This window comes from Oryctolagus cuniculus, chromosome 8 (genome assembly GCF_964237555.1).
Source record: "Oryctolagus cuniculus chromosome 8, mOryCun1.1, whole genome shotgun sequence".
Taxonomy (NCBI): domain Eukaryota; kingdom Metazoa; phylum Chordata; class Mammalia; order Lagomorpha; family Leporidae; genus Oryctolagus; species Oryctolagus cuniculus.
The window spans coordinates 123,047,339-123,070,192 of NC_091439.1; the positions used below are offsets into that span (position 1 = coordinate 123,047,339).

The following is a 22,854-nucleotide window of genomic DNA, read 5'->3' on the forward strand; positions in this document are numbered from 1 at the left end:
GAACACGTTTTTCTGCAACAATGATTGTTCTCTTTTTGTAACTAGGTGGTTGGCGTTAGTTAAAGGATATTGGCAACGTGTTGAAAGCACAATGGAAAATGCTGATCCATCAAGAAATGCCTTAAAAAGCTCAAAGAGACAACAATGAACAAGAGTAGGAAAGCCATCGTACAAAGTTAGACTGGGTATGGATTTCTTCACTCGGGAGAGGGGAGTGCAGAAGTAGCAAGCATACCCCGTGTGCTCGTCACATTTGAGGGTGTTCTACATACGCAGAGCAACTTGTTCTTATTGTAACCGTGAAAGGCAGTGCATCTTACTTTCACTTACAGAGGAAATGAAATAGATAGGAAACAGCTCTAGGAGGTGATATTCCATGTTTACGTCCACAGAGCTGACTGACTGAACTTGGAGATCAGATTCTTTCCAAATATTGTCTATTTTGGTGTTGTGCGAATTCCTTCATGATTTAATGTGATTGATATGGAGTCATAGCCAAGATAAGCATTTCACTCCTGTTCTGTGAGAAAAGACTCAAACAAACCTAGAGGACAGTTCTGGCTCACTGAACAATGTGTTTCAAAATTTCCAATTCACCTGTGGTCCCAGCTTCTGTGCTATCCCCTGTTTCATCTAAGAAATCTTCTCCTTTCAGGACTTTCTTGATAGTTTGGATTATTAATTGTGCTCTGAAATCTGCCTTTGAGTTTCAGGTTTTCTTCTAGAACGCTCTCCCTGGGTCACTTTCCTCTGTACTTGGCCAAGTCCTGTCTACTCTTTATTGGAAAGATTCTGCCTTGCGGCACATCCCGAACACCACCTTGATTGTTCTAGGTCAGGGCCCATAGGGTGTCCTATGTTACGCAATTTCCTACCACCTGTGGTAGTTATTTTTGTATGTGCCCCTCTTTTCCTTGGAAAATACTGGATATTTGAAATCATATGCTTTTATCCATATCATAATTGTTTTATTATGCACATACTCTAAATGTTTTACTATTGAATTGAGTATTCCTTACCGCATGCATTTGGGACTATTTCGTGAGAATTCTCTGAAGTAGTATAGAATCATGTTTATCTGACTACTTTTTTATTTTTCTTTGTATAACGAGAACAGATTTCAGATATACAATTTGCAGGACATAATGATACTTCCCACTCTCCCTACTACCCTCCTCCATCCTTTCTTTTTTTCCCTTTTAATTTTTGCAATAACATACTTTCAACTTCTTTCATCACAGGGCTAGTCCTCCACTAAATAAAGGATTCCACCCATAGGAAGACCACTGTTCTACAGGGGTGTTGACAAGGGCTATAAGCAATAATCAAATCTCAGGATGTCAGTGTCACTCATATACATGACTTTTTGTGTACTCTATATCTTACTTACCACAAATCAGAAAACCTACTATTGTCTTTTTGGTTCTGGCTTATTTCACTAAGTAAATTGGTTTCCAGTTGCATCCATTTTATTGTAAAAGACAGGATTTCATTCTCTCTCTGTTTTGTTTTTTGTTTTTTGTTTTTTTTGGCTGAATAAATTCCATCATGTATGTATACCACATTTTCTTTATCTAGTAATCAGTTGATGGACATCTAGGTTAATTCCATCTCTTAGCTACTGTGAATTTCAGATTCCTATATGTGACATTCATGCTGTTTTATTTCATTTTTGTTTTAATTTTAAGAATCAATATGCTTATAGATACAAGTCTAAGAACATAATGGTATTCCCTTCCTCCCTCCCAGTCTCCTTCCTGCTACCTTTCTTTTTTTTAAGTTTTGAGATAGCGTATTTTAAATTTCCAGTACTGTAAAAAGGCTGAATACTAAAAAAAGGTTAATACCTTACCTAATAAGAAGTTTAACATGTAAAAAGCAAGACGACCCTAGTTTAGTGGGAATATACACAGCGGCTATCAATAATTGAAGAGAAAAAGTGACCATTTCACCCATACATTTTTTAAAATGAAATAGAAGCGATGACAATGTAACATTTAAATATTTCCTGTGTGGTTACAGGATAATGATTAAGTTCATTTAGACTTTAAGCCATTTTACACAGAAGAATAATTTTTGCAGATTGCAATGCAAATAATTATACATTACTTTTTGATACTCTTCATTACCACAGATCAGGGAAAACATATGGTATTTGTTTTTTGGAACTGGCTTATTTCACTAAGTATAATGGTTTCCAGGTACATCCAATTTATTGTGAAAGACAGAATTCCATTTTTTACAGCTGAGTAATATTCCAAAGTGTATGTATTCCACATTTTCTTTGTCCAGTCACCACTTGATGGACACCTGGGTTGATTCCATATCTGAGCTGTTGGAAATTGAGCTGTAATAAACTTGGATGTACAGATAACTCTTTCATATGCTGATTTTACTTTGTTTGGGTAAATTCCCAGGGGTGGGATAACTGGGTCATATGACATATCTTTTTTCAGCTGTCTGAGGAATCGCCATACTGTCTTCCACAATGGCTGTATTAGTTTGCATTCCCACCAACAGTAGATTAGAGAACCTTAAAAAAAAAAGGTTAATTTATTTGAAAGCAGAGTGACACAGAAAGGGAGAGATTGTCCATTTGCTGGTACATTCTCTCAATGACCATAATAGCTGAGAATGGGCCAGGCTGAAGCCAGGAGCCAGGAGCTCCATCTGACTCTCGTACGTGGTTGGCAGGGGCTGAAGTACTTGGGCCATCATCTGCTTTCTCAGTACAATATCAGGGTGTTGGTGGATGGAAGTGGAGCAGCCGGGACCTGACCTGTCACTCTATGGGATGGCAAGGTTGCAAACAGAAGCTCAACCAGGTGTGCCACACAGGCCCCATATACATGTTTTCACTTGACAATGTCAAAGTACCTCATCTGTGCCAGATCCCACTCAAGTCCCCAGAGATAGAGCAGAAAACAACTCCTTGCTTTCCTAGAGCTTAATTTTTATGGAGATGCAGGGTTAAACAATGCGTAAGTAAAATAGATAACATGTTAGGTAGGTAAATGCTAAATTGTCCTAATTTTAAGTGACATATTAACAAAGCCCTGTGGCATACTGGATTCCTGGATTTAAAAAATGAGTGAATGACAGAAGAAGGCTCGTTTTCTCTGGGAGATGGTGATACTGTTCTCCAAGACAGGGAGATGATCCAGTAACACCCGTGTTTCCTATTGAAATAGTTGAATGGGTTGCAGGCCTTTTTATTCAAACCATGCTCCTTATGCAAAAGCATGCTTTCCAAGAATATTTAGAAAAATATACACTAGGAATTACAAGAAGCAAGGATGGACTGTGACTGAAGATCCAGGCCAGGAGGGCAGGTAAAACATCTGTGTGCGGTATAGGCACATAAGTTCCTCCTCCACTGCATGGCCCTGTTGTCGTTTTGTCGACAGAGGCTTCCAGCACAGCTCTCCCTAGGCCTAGCTGTCTTTAGAAAATCGGAATTACATCATTGCTGAGAGACACAAACCCATCTTAATCCGCATTTTAATTCCACTTTCACAGTGTGTTACAAAGAACGATACAACGATCTAGAAAAGTATGTGTGTTCTCTAAAGGATAACGATTTTGTCATTGCACACTACCACCCGTGCGCTGCACTCACAGTCAACCATGTAAGTACAAAAGCACTTTGGAAAAGGAGGCGTCAAGGTGGTTAAAATCTGCATATGGGACGGAGATCAATGGTTTTGCATTTTCTGCTTTTCAGATAGAGAAGTATGGAGTCCCTGCAGACCTTCAGTTTTCTCCTCGGGAAAGCATACTTCTGTATGATGCTATGGTACACATTTGGCCAGAACGGTCAAGAATGCAGGTGTGTGTATGAAAGTAAACACTAGGAACTGTTTCTCTCTCTGTGTGTGCGTAAATACGTATAATACACTTACATATGTATATATATTTCAAAAATTAGAGGAAATGGAGTTGTAAGTTTGTTTTGGTGCAAAGTAATTTTGAAATTCATGCAGTTTGTTTCACAATACACATTTCCATGAACTTTTAGGAGATTTCTCGTGTGTGTGTGTGTGTGCATTTCGTGTATGTCTGTGTATGTGGTGTTTGTGTGCATGCATATTTGCATGTGATGTGTGTATGTGTGTGTGTGAATGTGGTATATGTATGTGTGTGAACGTGATGTATGTGTATGTGTGAATGTGGTGCATGTGCATGTGTGTGTGTACGTGGTGTGTGTGTTCATGGTATGTGTGTATCTGTATGTTGTGTGTGGTGTATGCGTGTATGTGCATGTGGTGTATGTATGTGTATGGTGATATGCGTGTTTGCATGTGTGTTGTGCTTGTGGTGTATGTGTGTATGTTGTATATGTGTGCATATGTGTCTGTGAATGGTATGTGTGTGTGTGTGTGTCTGTGCATGTGGGGTGTGTGTGTGTGTGTTTGTGGGTATTCCTTAGCTGATATTTCTAGTCCTGTGGCATGATAGTCCGTTAAGAATGAACAAACTAGATAATGGTGTTACTCTGATGTAGATGAAGGCGTAGTATTCCATAGTTCAAAGCAGAAACTTCAGAGACTCATTTCTCTAGATTTAGAAAAATTAGTTAAAAGAGCTAATAATGCCTATTTTGTAGCATTGTTATTAACATAAGCCAAATAATTAAAAGTTCTTAGAATAATGCTTTGCTACAGTAAGAATGATATGTCTTTTTTTTTTTTTTGATGGGTTTTGTCCCTGCCTGTAACTGAATGTCAAGCTGAGAAGTATTTTTCCTCCCCCAAAACTGTGCTTAAAAACTCCAGTGCCACGGGCCCCTTCTGGTTTGCCTCTCTTGGGGCCCCCTCCATGCCACTCTGGCTCTAATAAACCTTGCTTTTTTTTTTTTTTTTTTTTTTTGACAGGCAGAGTGGACAGTGAGAGAGAGAGACAGAGAGAAAGGTCTTCCTTTGCCGTTGGTTCACCCTCCAATGGCCTCCGTGGCTGGCGCACTGTGGCTGGCGCACTGCGCTGATCCGATGGCAGGAGCCAGGTACTTATCCTGGTCTCCCATGGGGTGCAGGGCCCAAGGACTTGGGCCATCCTCCGCTGCACTCCCTGGCCACAGCAGAGAGCTGGCCTGGAAGAGGAGCAACCGGGACAGAATCTAGCACCCCAACCGGGACTAGAACCCGGTGTGCCGGCGCCCCAAGGCGGAGGATAGCCTAGTGAGCCGCGGCGCCGGCCTTAAATCTTGCTTTTTAAATACTTAAAAACATTATGTGTTCAACTCCTCATGTAGTTAACGCTGTTCATAAACATGGATGCAGTGAACTGAGAGACTTGCCTCATAACTGTGCATGTGGCAAACTTTAGACCAGGTGATAACTGTATTTTCTTTGGTATTTGTGCTTCTTCATTTTCAAGGAGTTAGAACCTGAAGAATTCAGCTGCTTCAAAAATAAAGTAGTCATCATGAGGACAGATGCCAAGAAATATGAAGAGGAACTGAAAAAGGAACTGCTTAGTTGGATGCAGCTGGACCCAGGCAAGGTTGTGACAGACATTTAGGATTTTTTATTTAATATAAAATGAATCTGATTTATTCAGTTATGGTAAAGAAAATCCCCATAGGGCTCTTTAGTATTTGAATATGGAAATCCTATTACTGTACTTTGCCATTCTACCTTAAATTTAGCCAGCTAGGTAAAGAAAGATGTAGAGAATCATTACTTTAGTTCCATCCGGGACAGCCCACACCTGCTACTACTATATCCTCTTTGAATGTGCACCTCAGTCAGTAAAACTCACTGGGACAGGCCACACTGATCTGCAAATGTGAAAACCACCTAATGTCCCAAATCATTATTAAATTCATGAGGGGTTCAACCCTGGCTGCTTATCAGGAATCATCTAGGAAGCCCAATCTCATCTAGAGATTCTGAGCTGATTGACCTCCAGTGGACTGGGGCACTGGAATTTTAAAACAACCTCCTATGTAATTTTTAGAAAAAGATTTATTTATTTATTTGAAAGAGTTAAGCAGACAGAGGAGAGAGAGAGAGAGAGAGAGAGAGAGAGAGAGAAAGAAATATCTTCCATCTGCTGTTTCAATCCCCGCAACTGCCGTAATGGCAGGAGCTGGCTGATCTGAAGCCAGGAGCCAGGGTCTCCCATGTGGGCACAGGGGCCCATGCACTTGGGCCATCTTCCAGTGCTTTCCCAGGCCGTAAACAAAACAGCCAGGACACGGACCTGCACCTGTATTGGATGCTGGTGCCATAGGAGGAGGCTTAACCTTCTATGCCACAGTGCCAGCGCCCACCCTACTGAATCTATTACCTTTTCTCTGGTAACTTATACCACGTAAAAATTGTAGCTTAAAAAATAATGAAATATCCTATTAAAATACTATTTGTAGACCATACGTGTATATGTGATATCTATAGATAAGAAAAACTATTTCAGATATTCTTGCCATTAAATGTTGAAGTCATCCTTCTGTAGCCTATATTTACTGATAATGATCAGCATTAAGTCATGATAATCCTTTCAGTAAGCACAACACCACAGTATTACATAAACTTGATCACAGTAGTGTAGAACCATGTCATTCAAGTTTTCTGAGGTTTTCATTGTATTTAAATGCTTAGTATATGACTGGTTGAAATCCTAACTTTGTACTTACATTGTCATTCTGAATATACTGTTCAACAGCAACTTGCTTTTCACCCTCAAATATCTGCGCATTCTGTTGCCTTCCTTTGCGGTCGTCAGTACCTTATCTGCCTTTTATTTGTGGTAACTTTATTCAGGTGAACCAGTTACTGCAGTACCTTAAGCCTCAAACTTTTGACAGTGCAAGAATTGAAAAGGAACGAATGCTTCCTTGTTTTGTGGAAAAACTTAAAGAAATGGATAGGCTACCAGCAATATTTTTTTCGTAAGTAATTATTTTCTGTGGAAAGCATTATACATTGATTTATATGAATTTGCAGACTATGGAAAAGGAAGAACTTATAATCTGACATATCTTAGAATTTGAGAAATTTGTGAGCATATTGAAGTTATATTTTCTTTTTAAATTTTTAGAATATAGGGAACAGATTTCATGCATTTTATAGTTGTACTTTTTTTTTTTTTTTGACAGGCAGAGTGGGCAGTGAGAGAGAGAGACAGAGAGAAAGGTCTTCCTTTTGCCATTGGTTCACCCTCCAATGGCCGCTGGGGCTGGCACACTGCGGCTGGCGCACCGCGGCCGGCGCACCGCGCTGATCCGATGGCAGGAGCCAGGTACTTATCCTGGTCTCCCATGGGGTGCAGGGCCCAAGCACTTGGGCCATCCTCCACTGCACTCCCTGGCCACAGCAGAGAGCTGGCCTGGAAGAAGGGCAACCGGGACAGAATCCAGCGCCCCGACCGGGACTAGAACCCGGTGTGCCGGCGCCGCAAGGCAGAGGATTAGCCTAGTGAGCCGCGGCACCGGCTATAGATGTACTTCTAAGATAAGCACAGTTCCCTCTCTACCTCCCTCAATCCACCTTTCTCCTTTCCTTAATTTTCCTTTAATTTTTGCAATAACATATTTTCTGTTTTAAAAAAGATTTATTTTATTTATTTGAAAGACAGAGTTACAGAGAGAGGTAGAGACACAGAGAGAAGTCTTCTATCCACTGGTTCACTCCCCAGATGGCCACAATGGCCAGAGCTGCACTGATCCGAAGCCAGGAGCCAGGAGTTTCCTCCAGGTCTCCCAGGTGGGCGCAGGGGCCCAAGAGCTTGGGCCATCTTATACTGCTTTCCTAGGCCACAGCAGAGAGCTGGATGGAAGAGGAGCAGCCGGGACTCGAACTGGCACCCATATGGGATGCCAACACTTCAGGCCAGGGCTTTAACCTGCTGTGCCACGGCGTCAGCCCCTGCAATAACATATTTTCAATCTATTTTATGACCACAGGATTAACACACCACTAACCATGATGTTCAACAAGTAAAAAGTAGGAAGACCAGAGTTCCACAGGAATATAGAAAAGGGTTATAAACAATAATCAAATCATAAGGTATCAGTTTCATTCTGATATGTTATTTTTGTATCTATATCAACTAGCACATATAAGAGATATTTTCTATAGCAACTTGGATATAATACAACAGAAACAAACACTCTCCTACTGAATTTTATTTGAAAATCTAATTGTATGGCTTGGTAGAGTGGAATTTCCTGGGCCATAAGTTAATAGAAAGTTCAACATATTTGTAGAATCAGATATGGTAAAAAGAGTAATGTGTATTTGGCAAAACAGAGTACATACATTAACATACACCTATATACACATATGATGGCATATTGAGTGTTTAGTCTGCCATTTTTCTTTTGTGAAGTTTTATTATATATAAGCTCTCTTTAAGTGGAAAGAAAAGACCTTGAAGAATATTTATGACAATCACTTCAAAGAATTAAAAGAAAAATTAGATAGGGCCTGGTAGCAAGATGATTTAATTAGCAATCATGTTTTCATCAGCTCTTTGTGGGAGGTTTAATTTATGCATATTGTGTATATGTGGGCACTCACCGACATAGAGTATATATATACATATATACTATATATATAAAACTTCAAAATTGGAAGGAAAATATGAGGCCAAATTGTCAATTCTTTACATGTCTGTATAGGAATGTGCATTGATCTTGTAATAAGTCTGAAAATTTTTGAGAAAAGTGAAGAGAAAAAGGTTAAGCCAAATATGAGGAAGTACAAAAGTACTCCTAGAAATCCAATTCCTAACTCAAACTTCATGTCACAGGTGAAAAGGAACTAACTAGTAACAATGACAAGTAGGTGCTGGTCTGTTCTTTACAAAGATTCAGCAGTCTTAATATGGGAACTGTGTCAAATGAGAAAAGAGCAGTTTTTTTTTTTTTTCCCTAGTAAAGAGCCTTTACCTAACTACTCTTACCATAGTATCAAAATTCACCTTTGTAACTAACTCTGATCTTCCCTTCCATTCACATGAACTCTGATTTAGGAGTTAAATGGGCAAAAATGAATGAATGACAGAGATTGATGTTACCCAAACAAAGGTTCCTACATCCAAAAATTGTCTTTATTAATGAATGCAGGGCTGGACTGGAATGAGCATGCAGTTATCCAGTGTTCTCACATACTTTACTTTAGATTCAGCATTCACTCAGTGGAAAGGTCAGCTTCACACCTTCTTACTAATATGTTGATGAGACAATATACTCATAGTCACAACTCTGAAGGAGAGAAGAATTTAAACAGGAAACTGGAGAAAGCAATTAAGTCTCAAAGGAGAATGTACGCTGCGTGAGTATTTCTACTGGAATTGTGGAATTCATTGTGAACTGAAACCTTTAAGTGTGCAATTATTTATATAATTAAAATCATATTTCACTGCTTTATGTTTTTATGATACACCAACTTAATTTAATTAGAACATCATTTTGGGGGACTTATGTGGGAGAAGATTATTGAGTATTTCAGTAATTGTACAATGTTTTACAGTAACTTTCTTCAGTTGATTAGCTGATTTCTAACATTTTCTTAGGTCCACAAAGTTTAAGTTTGTGATTAACAACCTAATCATATATTTAAAGTCCCACAACACTCAGTACCATTATAGGGATCAAGCTTCATTATGAGTTCTGGGACAAAATATATTCAAATGATAGCAGATCCAAAAGCTTCCTACTCACTTATTATTTCATTCTTTTTGTTGGTGTTTCTTTAACTAGATAATTGAAATGGTCTGTCTTTGAATTAGTTGATTCTTTCTTTCACTGGATTAAGTTTGCTATGGAAACTCTTGAATTTTTTGTTTCGATGATTTTGTTCTTCAGCTTCAGAATTCTTGTTTATCTATCTTTGTTGAACCCTCATTTTGTTCATGTATTATTTTGCTGATTTTTAAAATATTTTCTTTCTATGTTCTCTTATATATTGCTCACTAAACTTCTTTAGGATGATTATCTTGAATTCTTTGTTAGGCAGTTCATAGATCTCCATTTCTTCTGTTTTAAAAAGATCTATTTATTTATTTGAAAGACAAAATTGGGGGGGTGGAGAGAATCTTTCATCTGCTGGTTTATTCCACAAAGAGCTGCAACAGTTGTAGCTGGGCCAGTCTGAAATCAGGAGCCGGAAGATTCTTCGGGGTCTCCCATGGGTGTGCAGGGGCTCAAGAACTTGGGCCATCTTCCACTGCTTTCCCAGGTGTGTTAGGGAGCTGGAGTGGAAGTGGAGCAGCCGGGACTTAAACCGGTGTCCATATGGGATGCTGGTACTACAGGCAGTGGCTTTACCCACTGTGCCATAGTGCCAGCCCTAGATCTCCATTTCTTTCTTTTTTTAAAAGATTTATTTATTTATTTGAAAGTCAGAGTTACACAGAAGAGAGGCAGAGAGAGAGAGAGAGAGGGAGAGGGGCCCTCCATCCGATGTTCACTCCTCAATCGGCCACAATGGCCAGAGCTGCACTGATCCAGAGCCAGGAGCCCCCTCAGGGTCTTCCACACACATGTAGGGGCCCAAGGCCTTGTGCCATCCTCCACTGCTTTCTCAGGCATAGCAGGATTGGAAATAGAGCAGCCGGGCCTCGAACTGGCTCCCACATGGGATGCCGGCACTTTAGGCCAGGGCGTTAACCCGCTGAGCCACAGTGCCAGCCCCTAGATCTCCATTTCTTTAAGCTTCGTTATTGGAATCTTATTTTATTCCTTTGGTGATGTCATGTTTCCCTGATTCTTTGATTCTGGTACCTGCATGTTGCTCTCTGTGCATTTGAAGAAGCAATCATTTCTTCCAATCTTTATAAACTGGCTTTGGCAGTTTTACCAGTTGGCTTGAATGGAGGTTTTAGATGGGCCAGTTAGTGGAGCTTATGGGCTTACTGGCTTGCCAAGTCTGGCGACAGACCTGTTGCTGGAATCCACAGGTGAGCAGGCCTCATACCAGAATCTGTAGTCAAGCAGGACCAAGAATGGTTTTTCTGTTTTCTGTTAAGTAGGTGTCAATGCATATGTTAAAAATAACAGATGGTAAGCAATGAGAATTGAAGTAATTAAGGCCTGGTGAATATCCTTTAATAAGGGCAATCATATTTTGGGTTCAAATTACCAGGCATTCTTTTATGCTGGCACTTACAGACACAATTTCAAATGTTGAAAAGAAGAGGGCATGTTATAATCAATATTCACGACGTTCCTGATTTTTTATATTCAGTTATTTACATTCAAATTCAACTGCTCGAATTCAGAGATTGATTTTATGGGACGCTGAAATAAAGGAAATAAAGAAGAGTCTTAAAAAGAGTAAAGAAGTTCCTCCGGACTGTACTTATGTTGATCGAGCAGGTGTGGATAGCAAGGTAAGAGACGAGAACAGGGGGCATGCCTAGGTGGATGGATTCATTTGCTAAGGCTTCTGCACCAGGGTACCACGTGTTAGGAATTTATTTCTTAACAGTTATGCCTGCTGGAAGTCTGGCACCCAGTAGGATTACTTCCTACTGAGGCTTCAGAGGGCAGGGTCTGCTCCAGGTCTCTCTCCAGGGCTTACATGCATTACTTTAGAGGGCTCATGAAAAACAGAATTAAAAAATAAGTTTATTTTATGCAAAAGAATTTTGAAATCTGCCCACACGAGGCATCTTCCCAGAGGCCATGGAGAATACATGTTATGAGAAAGCTCTGCGTGAATTTCTAAAGTTTTTTGCACTAGAATAAACTTAGTTTTTCGATTTGATTTTTCCATGAACTTGTTGCAGTCCTCTTGTATAATTGGGTACCTTCTCCCTGCTGTCTGTTACCACTACATCGTGTTTCCTCTGTATGTGTCTGTCCGAAATTCCTCTTACAAAGGTAGTAGTCATATTGGATTGCAGCTCACTGTAATGATTTTACTTTTAACTTAATTGTATCAAGTACTTCAAAGTTCAGTTTTGGTGGTGCACAATCTGGCGCATAACCTTATATGTGTGTGTGTGTGTCTATACTGTACTATGCAGTTTATAAAACACAACCTATTTCATCTAAATTGATCTTAATGTATGGGAAACTGGAGTTGGAGGCTGAAGAAGTTAAGATTATATATGTAAGCTTACACAGCTATTAAAAGTGGTTCAAAGATTCATGACGAGGTATAGCAAGTGCAGGCTTTTTCTTTGTGCAGTCGACTGCATCTGTTAAAGTTAATGATAATCTTTTATGTAATAGAAATAGAAATAGAAAAGGTAAAAGTAATCACCAAGAGTCACCCTCCAGTAAGTAAAGAATTCAACAAGCAGTCAGCAAAAAACCCCACTGTTCCTGAAGAGTATAGACAAGGGCCATGAGCAATAATCGAATCTTGTGACTATAAAGTGAATTCAAAGTATATCATTGTAGAAATTAAAAGAAAATAAGAAAGGAAGGAGGAAGTAGATGGGAGCAAGGGAGGGAACAAAGGAGGGTGGGAAGTATCATCATGATATTTTAAAAAAATATTTATTATTTTGAAAGGCAGAATTACACGGATATACACACACACACACACACACACACATCTTCCATCTGCTGGTTCACTCCCCAAGTTGCCACATTGGCCAAGACTGGGCCAGGCTGAAGCCAGGAGCCAGGAGCCAGGAGCTTCTCCTAGGTTTCCCACATGGTTGCAGAGATCCAAGCACTTTGGCCATCCTCCACTGCTTTCCCAGGCACATTAGTAGAGGACTGGATAGAAAGTGGAGCAGCTGGGACTCGAACTGGTGTCCATATAGGATGCTGGCACTACAGGCAGTAGCTTTACCCGCTGTACCACAGTGGCGGCCCCATAATTATGTTCTTAAAACTGTATATATAAAATACATGAGATTTGTTCTCCTTATAGCAAATAAAAAATTTAAGAAAAAGAAAAGGTAAATGTTAAATCTCTTTTCTGAGCTAATGCAGTGACTTGCTACCAAGAAATCAAAATCAGATTTGTCTTTCATTTGAAAACTTCTCCCGTTTTCTGTGCTTCATGTCACCAAATCATCCACCACATGCCCAGTTTTACAAACTAGAAACGGTTGCCTTCTCCTCCACTGCTGTGTGTCTCACTCAGAAACTAAGCCCAGAACACTGAGAGATATGCCAGATAACGGGTGTGCATCTGTTGGTTGGTTGACCTACTAGACCATGTAGTCAGATCAATGGTTATTACTTGTGTATGTTTGCTTTTTTCTTTTAGTGATGGTGCAGGTTGGAAAGGGGGAGGGAAGCAGAATAAAAGTAAAAAAGAGGGTGGGAAAGAGAAGAAAGAAAGAAAAAGAGCAATAGTGACTGACAGAGGTAGAAACTGTTCAGGAGCAGACAGGGAGTTTCAGAGAAGGGGCTGCAGGACAGAGATGGGGAGAGAGTGTGGAGAGAGAGACAGGAAGTGAGAAACACAAAGGTGCCAGCCTGGAAGCACAGGGAGACACAGACAGACACGGGCAGACAGTGGTCAGATGTGATTGGAGTGAACAGCGGTTAGTTAGTTTCAAGTCAGCAGCAAAAATAGAGCACAAGGCAGTTGATCATCAGACTCCGCTGAGAGCTGTGTCGGGGCCAGGGATGGATTTTGCTACTTGCCTGGAGGGACGCCGGGCCTGCATGGAGCATCTTCCTCTTGGAATTCTTACTGTGTTGCTTCAGTGTTTCCTCATTACCCCAGGATGAGCTGGAGCTGCCTCCAGCATTGTGGGAATGATGTCAGCAGGTGTATGAGGGAAAATTGGGCACATGGCTGCTGTGAGGAAGGCATGTGAAGAAAGGATCAGTGCATTTGAGGTTGGGCTGCATTCTACTTTCTCAGGTCTTATGCATGAATGCCACTTAGGACAGAACTGCTCTGTTTATGAACTTGAGGTTCTAGCCTAAAACACAACTGCTCTTCCCAGAAATGCATCTAACTCTGCCTGCTAAAGCCTTCTAACACATAAAATCAGGCTTCAGTCAAAGGACATATGCCTTCATTTGATTTTGCAAACTGTGTGTGTGTTTCAGACTTTCAGGAAGATTGTATCCAGGCTGAGATGGACAAGAGGAGGCTCTGGTCTGATCAGGCTGTTACAGCGGGGCATTGGCTACCATCATGGTTTAATGGAGTACAAACAGAGACAAGTTGTTGAGACCCTTTTCAGACTGAAGCACGTCAAGGTAGATGAACTCACTACAAAGCACAGCTTTCACTTTAATTAGGTAGCTGCAGTGGCTATGGGACAGAAGATGCTCTATCTAGCTCTCTCTCTCAATCCCTGCACCTGGGGAGATGCGCCACCTACATTTATCATATTTCCTTCCATACATTTTACATAGTTAATATGATAATGTGTACCCAATTTGGGATCTTGTCTGCCTTGCCTAATATTATTTTAATAATTAGCATGAGGTAATAAACATGTGTGCAACAGAAAATACACATATTTAATTTACTTAAGCATTATACTGTTAATTTTCTTTCAACATAGACAATCATTTTTTAAAAGATTTATTTATGTATTTGAAAGAGTTACAGAGAGAGAGAGAGAGAGAGAGATCTTCCATCTGCTGGTTCACTCCCCAAGTGGCTGTAATGGCTGGAGTTGGGACGATCTGAAGCCAGGAGCCCGGAGCTTCTTCCAGGTCTCCCACTGTGGTGGGTGCAGGAGCCCAAGTGCTTGGGCCATTTTCTGCTGCTTTCCGAGGCCATAGCAGAGTTGGATTGGAAGTGGAGCAGCCAGGACTTGAACTGGCGCCCATATGGGATGCTAGCACTGCAGGCAGTGGCTTTACCCACTGCACCACAGTATTGGCCCCATCAATCATCATTTTAATTATTTATTTGGAATTGATTGATTCTGCTAAGTGAAAGAAATGTCTCAGAAGGAAAAGGTAGCAGGCTCTGGAAATACATAGCCAAATTTCTTTCCAGGATGACTCTTTTTAACTTCATTTAGATTTTGAGTATTAGGGTTAAAAACTGAAGTTGTTATGATGGTACAGAGAATATCTCATGCCACCCAATTTCTCCTTTTATTAACATCTTACACTATTACAACATATTATTGCCACAGATGAATCCATATTGTTACATTTTTATTAAATAAAATCCATTCTTTTTTTGAAGATGTATTTACTTATTTTAAAGACAGTTACACACACACACACACACACACAGGGGGGGTGGAATCTTCCCTCTATTGATTCGCTCCCCAAATGACCACAATGGCCACAGTGGGCCAGAATGAAGCCCGGAACCAGGAACTCCATCTGGTCTCCCACATGGGTGTCAAGGGCCCAAGTACTTGGCCATTTTCCACTGTTTTCCCAGGCACTTTAGCAGGGGGCTGGGTAGGCAATGAAACAGCCAGAGCTCAAACTTGCTCTCCTATGGGATGCAGGACCTCAGGTGGCAGCTTAACCTGCTGAGCTACAGTCCCAGCCCCGAAAGTCCATTCTTTGTTCAGATAGCCCAATCATTCCCCAGTGATCCAGAAAGATAACTGTATAAACTGCAGTGTGAAAATTAAGAGTAAATTAACGGGGTAAAGGAGAACTAATAATGGAAATAAGAAAGTTTATTTATTTATTTATTTTTAAAGAATTATTTATTCATTTGAAAGTCGGGGTTACACAGAGAGAGAAGGAGAGGCAGAGAGAGAGAGGTCTTCCATCTGCTGGTTCACTCCCCAGTTGGCCGCACTGGCTGGAGCTTCGCTTATTGAAGCCAGGAGCCAGGAGCTTCTTCCTGGTCTCTCACATGGGTGCAGGGGCCCAAGTGCTTGGGCCATCTTGTACTGCTTTCCCAGGCCATAGCAGAGAGCTGGATTGGAAGAGGAGCAGCCGGGACTCGAACCGGCGCCCATATGGGGTGCCAGCACTGCAGGCGGCAGCTTTATCCGCTATGCCACAGCGCCAGCCCCAGAAAATTTATTTATTTGCTAGGTAAATAAAATGCTGTATAGACAAACTTCTGTGATGCAGCTAAGCTAGTAGTTGGAGGAAAATGTATAACCTAACTATGTTTATTTTCAAGAGAAGAAAAGGCTACATGAGAAACAAAAATGTATCTGAGCAACCTTAGGTAGGTTTGAGATAAGACAGTTTCCAGCAGTAGATTGACCTTTCTCTAAGAAATGTGAACCCCTCGGTATCTGCAGGGGACTGATTCTAGGACTTGCACAGATACCAAAATCCATCAGTGCTCTAGTCTTTTATATAAGACAGCATAGCTTTGGCATAGAACCAATGCATATCCTCTGTGTCTCTAGGTTACTTACATTACTTAGTGCAGTGTATTGTATGTAAGTAGTTGCTACAGTATATTATTTAGAAAATAATGACAGGAAAAAAAAAAGACTGTAAGTGTTCAGTACACTTTTTTGTCCAAATATTTCCAGTCTTTGGTTGGTTGAATTCACAGATACAGAACTCAGGGACATGGAACCCAGTGCTTTTTCCTTCCACATTAAAACAGCCAGAATACGTCAGCAAGTGCTTATCAACTCTCTCTCTCTCTCTCACACACACACATGCACGCACACACACACGTGCACACACATGCATGTACAGCCCACATCTCTCCACTAGGAATATTTCCTGTTCAATTATGTCATAATATGTTGTCTAGAATAATCTAAAAGCATTCTGTCAGACTTCTACTTTTGGTAATCACCTCCTACAATTATTTCCTCCCAGAGCTGCCAAATCGATCTTGTAAATATTAATTATATCATATTACCTTTCTTTCTTTTTACAATCTACGTCTTAGAATGGTTTTGTCATGCTTATTATGACTTGCTTCCTGCTTAGTCTGACTTTGTATCATTTACTATTTTCTGTTCTTGGAAATCTTTTAACGTGAAAATAAACTCCTTGTATAACATATTGCTCTTATTCATGCCAAACACACACAGACAGTAACACTGAAGGCTTACTGAATGGCTTTGATTTTGTATCATTTTGTTACCTGGAAAATGCTGTATAATTGTAATGTTCAGCAAGAATATGAGAATGAATGAACATCCAAGTGGGATGTAGAGCTGTCTATTCCAAAAGCAAGCATAGAGTTTGATGTTTTGCAATACTGTCTTAACACTGCACTTTTACTCAAGAAAAATAATGTAAGGGGATTTAATTTGGTCAATACTTACTACGTATGCATCTGTGTATGCTACATTAAATATGTTTTCCCAATTTTTAATTTTTTTGCTTTCCATCATAGGTAGTGACAGCTACATCATCCCTTGCTTTGGGAATTAATATGCCCTGTAAAACCGTTGTTTTTACAGAAGACTCTGTTTATTTGGATGCTCTGAACTTTCGACAGGTATTTATAATACATGACTTCTGTTACGGTTCTATATACAGGTATCTGAAATGCTCCTTCAGTAGGCCAGGAAAAGCCATTTGTTCTGAAATATTTGGTGGCCATAAAAATATTTGAAACTGAGTTTTTATATATGTATATTAATGAATATGATTACACTTAAAAAACTTGTAAAATATATTGTCAGTAGCTTAGTTTTCCTGAAGATATTCTCAATTTGATAAATATTCTTGAACATAAACAAAAATAATATTGGAGGGAAGTAACTACATCTTTGAGCACCCAATTCATGCCAACCACCAATAATTATATGTTAAGTGTCTATAAGGTTTTGATTTTAGGCTCGTTTCTGGAACTACGTTGGTAAATCAGAAATTGTGCCTGCTTTAAAGGCCATGATTTTAATTTAATTTTATAGGCAGAGAGAGAGAAACGAGAGAGGAAGGAAAAAAGAGACAAAGAGGTTTCCTACCCACTGGTTCATTCCTCAGACACCTATGGTGGCTAGGGTTAGGCCAGGCTGAAGTCAGGAGTCAGTAACTCAGTCCGGATTTCCAGTGTGAGTGATAGGAACCTGACTACTTGAGCTGCCACCTGCTGCCTTCCAGGAAGCTGGGAAGGGGACCAGAGCTGGTGTTTGAACCCAGGCGTTCCAATCTAGGTGTCAGGCATCCCAAGCATCCTACACCAAATGCCTTCCCTAAGGTCATGATCTTTATTTGTTTATTTAAAGATTTATTTACTTATTTGAAAGACAGAGTTATAGACAGAGAGAGGTGGGGAGGGTCTTTCATCGTTTGGTTCACTCCCCAAATGGACCCAAAGGCTGGAGCTAGGCCAATCTGAAGCCAGGCGCTAGGAGCTTCTTCCACATTTCCAACATGGGTGCAGGGACCCCAGCACTTGAGCCATCTTCCAGTGCCTTCTCAGGCCATGAGCAGGGAGCTGGATCTGAAGGGAAGCAGCCGGGACTCCAAGTGGTGCCCATATGGGATGCTGGCACTGCAGGTGGCCCAACCTAGTTAAACCACAGCACCGACCCCAGATCATGATCTCTAAACACAGGAGCTGGTACTCCATTTATTTTTTTAAAAAAGAGGCAATACTGTCTTAACACTGGACTTTAAAATGTATCTATAAAAATATATCTATAAAATAAAATAATTCTGCAAGATTTGACAACATCAATATACCAAGAAACAAAAAACTCATTGAAGATTTATTTTCAAATGTTTAATGTTCCACATGGTATAGGTAAGTGAGACATTATTTACAGTGCCAGGATTTGAACTTGCATAAGTTTTGTGGTCATCTCTTTAGATGTCTGGGCGTGCAGGAAGGCGTGGAGAAGATCTTATAGGAAGTGTGATCTTCTATGATATTCCATTACCCAAGATAGACCGGCTCTTGAAGTCTGATGTGCCCAAGCTGAAGGGTCAGTTTCCCCTAAACATCACCTTGGTTCTCAGACTCATGCTGTTGGTTGCCAAAGCAGATGACAAAGAGGATGCCAAAGCAAAGGTACAGTCTCTACCCTCTCTAACAGACATAATCATCTTAGCTCAAGTCTAAAGTAAGCCTCGCCTGTTAGGTATCTTGGAGGGAATAAAATCACAATGTGCAGTTCGCAAACTCTTAGCAACATTTGATTCTTGTCTTAGTGCCTTTCCTTCACACAAGAACATGGTGGTAACTTCTGTACACGTGACAAATTAAGTCCATGATTATAAATACACTCTGCATATATGAGAAATTTTTTTCAATAAATATATCTAGCCTAGAACATTTAAAAGTAAATTTTCAAAGAATTAATGGTTGAAAATGTACTAAATACTGGAATGTTCCTAACTCTTACTTTTATATATTCATAAGTTTACATTTATTTCTCAGTGGTTATGAGTGAAGTTGTCATTGTTCATCTCTCCCAGTAAATTTTTCATCCTATTATGTTTTATTCATACATAGAGAATGTAAAACTTATGGCATATCTGTAATAATTATTTAGAGTATATAATATAACAAAGTCATTAGTGATATCTCAAACTTTATAGCTAGCCTAACTTTGGTGTTTTGACATGTGTGCATAGGCATTGTCACTGCTCCAGTATTCCTTGATGTCCTTCAAGTGACCAAAGGTCAAGTGCATGTTAAAATTTTACTTCATATATTCTTTGCAATTCTTGATCAGAGAGGTAAGATTTAAACCTGTTTTCACTAAAGTGTTCGTACATGTATTTAACTTTACTACTGAAATCTCCTTACTTGATGACTTACCTGTTGGGTATTTCTGAGATCTAGGGACTGAGGCTAAATTGTTAAATTGATTCACAGGGATACCTGAATCAAGAATGTGTTCCCGTTGGATATGCTGGCCTTGTGTCCCACCTGCACTACCACGAACCTTCAAACTTTGCTTTAGTAAGCATGCTGGTGAAAGGTCTGTTTCACAAGCTGTGTGTTCCAGTCATCGTAGATGGTGAGCAGCTATCCTTTTCCCAACTCCGACCCCTTACACTGTACATGTACACACACTGACATCCCGTACGACTGCTTCACATATACCTGCACGTTCCCCAGAACTACATTTGCTTTTGATGGTGTGCCATCTTTAAAAGATTGAGAGGGGGGGAGGGACAGGGGGAAGAAGGGGGAGAGACAGGGAAGGAGGGAAGAAGGGAAAGATGGGGAGAGAGGGGGGGAGGAGGGAAAAGAGAGAGAGAGGATGAATGAATGAATGAATGAGCGAGTAGACCAAGAGAAATCTTCCACTGATTTGCTTTCCGATGTCCACAGTAGCTGGTCCTGGGCCAGGTCAAAGTTGGGAGCTGGAAACTCAATCCATGTCTCTCATGTGGGTGGGAAGAACCCAGTCAATCACTTGCGCCATCATCTGCATTAGCAGGAAGTAAGAGCTGGATCTGAGTTTTAAACCTGGGTACCCCATATGAGATGTAGGCATCTTAACTGCTAGGCTAAGCATGCATCTTGGTAGGCCATTTTCTGATTGCCCATTCTCCTAATGTATCTTGAAGGTTTTTCTTCTCATTTTACAAAATTAAATATGTTTATAAAATATTATTAGCATCTGAATTTTGTATGTTTAATCATAATATAAATATGATTCTTAATGATTATTTAATATACTTTTAAATTTTAAGAAATTATAACCTTTAGCTTTGTTAAAGACAATAAGCATTATTCTACTGAAAAATTTTTGGAAGTTATTTACATAAAACATTGTCATCTGTAATGATTTCCTTTACTATAATTTTAAATTAGTTTTTCCCTTTTCTATAACTGAAACACAATGCTGTAAGGTAAAGAGGGAAATAGAACGGTGTGATCCAAACACAAATGCAGGCAGCTAAGGCTAGAATATACAGTTAGAGACCCATTGTTCTATTTTATTTTTGGAAACATCAACTTTTATCAAAATAGTACAGAAATAATTAAGATGATATAGTAGTATATATCTTTTTAAAAATATTTATTTATTTATTTGAAAGTCAGAGTAACACAGAGAGAGGAGAGGCAAAGAGAGAGAGAGAGAGGTCTTCCATCTGCTGGTTCACTCCCCAATTGGCTGCAATGGCCAGAGCTGGGACGATCTGAAGCCAGGAGCCAGGAGCTTCTTCCAGTTCTCCCACATGGGTGCAGGGGCCGAAGGACCTGGGTCATCTTCTACTGCTTTCCCAGGCCATAACAGAGAGCTGGATCAGAAGTGGAGCAGCCAGGACTCGAACCGGTGCCCATATGGGATGCCAGCACTGCAGGCCAGGTGTTAACCCACTGTGCCACAGTGCTGGCCCATGATATCTTAACACTAATAATAAATCAAATCATAAAGCCTTTGATCCATGTGAACCTGTTTTTTTTTTTTTTTCAAGAAAGAGTCATGAATTTTACTTATGATATAAATATTGCGTAGAGGGTCTCAGAATTCTAAAGCAATTTGAAAGCTGGGCACAATTTTCACATGATGCTAACAATGTATAGAAATCAAGTTCGAGCTGGCGCCACAGCTCACTAGGCTAATCCTCCACCTAGCGGCGCCGGCACACCGGGTTCTAGTCCCGGTCGGGGCGCCGGATTCTGTCCCAGTTGCCCCTCTTCCAGGCCAGCTCTCTGCTGTGGCCCGGGAGTGCAGTGGAGGATGGCCCAGGTGCTTGGGCCCTGCACCCCATGGGAGACCAGGAAAAGCACCTGGCTCCTGGCTCCTGCCATCGGATCAGCGCGGTGCGCCGGCCGCAGCGCGCCGGCCGCAGTGGCCATTGGAGGGTGAACCAATGGCAAAGGAAGACCTTTCTCTCTGTCTCTCTCTCTCACTGTCCACTCTGTCTGTCAAAAAAAAAAAACAAAAACAAAAACAAAAAAAAAAAAAAAGAAATCGAGTTTGAAAGCCTCACTCTGCATGGCATTTCTCTGATACTGCAGGTAGTTGTAGCCTGTTTCCTAGTCTCTCATGAGTGCCTGTCATTCAGCTCCTTCATCCATCATGCTCCCAGTGGTCTGGACCCTGGCCCTTTGCAAAATGCTGGAGCAGATCAAATATCGGGAATTTCACATAGCTTTCCCTCTAGGAGATTTAGTCCCTAGTGTATTGCGAGGGTTTGGGCATAAGAAAATATGGGGAATAAATATTCCAGGGAAAAAGCAATATTGGCAGCAAAGGCCTGTCAAGAGGAGCAGGTGCGAGTTCTTTCTGTAACGTGCACCAAAGAGAGAGTGGGCGCAGATTCACGTCACACAGGGCCTGGAAGGGCAGACGAGGAGTTTAGCAAGCAGCTTCGGGCCTTTGTTCCTTGGCAGGGGTTGCACCAAGGTAGAAAAAAATGAGTAGAATGGAGACAGAGGAGCAAAGGGCAGACTTGGAGCCAGTGAGGGAATCCCAGGGCAGTTACAGAGTAGGGGCAACCATCACTCATTGACCACCAGGCTTCTACAGGTAAGAGGGGTTAGGAGGATGCAAAGCGTTTTGTAGCAAGATGCCATCAGTTAGCCTGCAATATTGTGAAATGCTGGTGTAGTTTGTTAAAAAAAAGTCACCAAATTCATAGGAAGTAAGTTTTCAGCTGTGTCTTACACATTACATTTGTTCTCTAAGGTTTTGAAAAATTAAACTTTTTTTTTTAAATAACAAAATACAGGCAAAAAGACATTTTCTGAAGATGTGATGGAAACCTTGGTGGTGGTTTTAGCACATCTTTTTGGAAAGAGATACCTTCCTCCCTGTGCGAAAAAGTTTAAGAAGGTGTTTTCTCATTCAATGGTAAGAAAATAAAATACTGCAATACTCGTACTTTGATGTAACCTCTTTCTGCTTTAATAATAATGAAGTGCAACAGCATTTTCCCAGTAACAAGATTTTGCCATCATTCACTCGAGTTACTTCTTCATGCTCCAGTTAGTCTTTGGGATGCATGAGTGCAGATTTGTATATGAATGCTTTGTTTTTTACTAATATGCGTTCTCCATGAACTTTTTGAAGATCCCTTGTATGAATAGATGTCAGTTTGTTTTGCAGTCAAACTTACCTTTTAATTACAGTTTCCATGAACTTTCTGAAGTGTCATAG

At 40.5% G+C, this 22,854-nt stretch overlaps 1 protein-coding gene across 1 annotated transcript in view; it reads left to right on the forward strand.

Annotated features, from left to right (window-relative positions):
* Window positions 1-22,854, forward strand: part of LOC103346717 (probable ATP-dependent RNA helicase DDX60) — an 85,336-nt gene that overhangs the window by 46,970 nt on the left and 15,512 nt on the right. Inside the window, 13 exon segments of the mRNA XM_070048174.1 lie at window positions 46-185; window positions 3,520-3,629; window positions 3,725-3,829; window positions 5,377-5,502; window positions 6,765-6,892; window positions 9,126-9,278; window positions 11,193-11,337; window positions 13,976-14,128; window positions 17,175-17,279; window positions 18,600-18,800; window positions 19,367-19,471; window positions 19,611-19,755; window positions 22,427-22,548. Coding sequence (XP_069904275.1) covers window positions 46-185; window positions 3,520-3,629; window positions 3,725-3,829; window positions 5,377-5,502; window positions 6,765-6,892; window positions 9,126-9,278; window positions 11,193-11,337; window positions 13,976-14,128; window positions 17,175-17,279; window positions 18,600-18,800; window positions 19,367-19,471; window positions 19,611-19,755; window positions 22,427-22,548 — 1,738 coding nt within the window.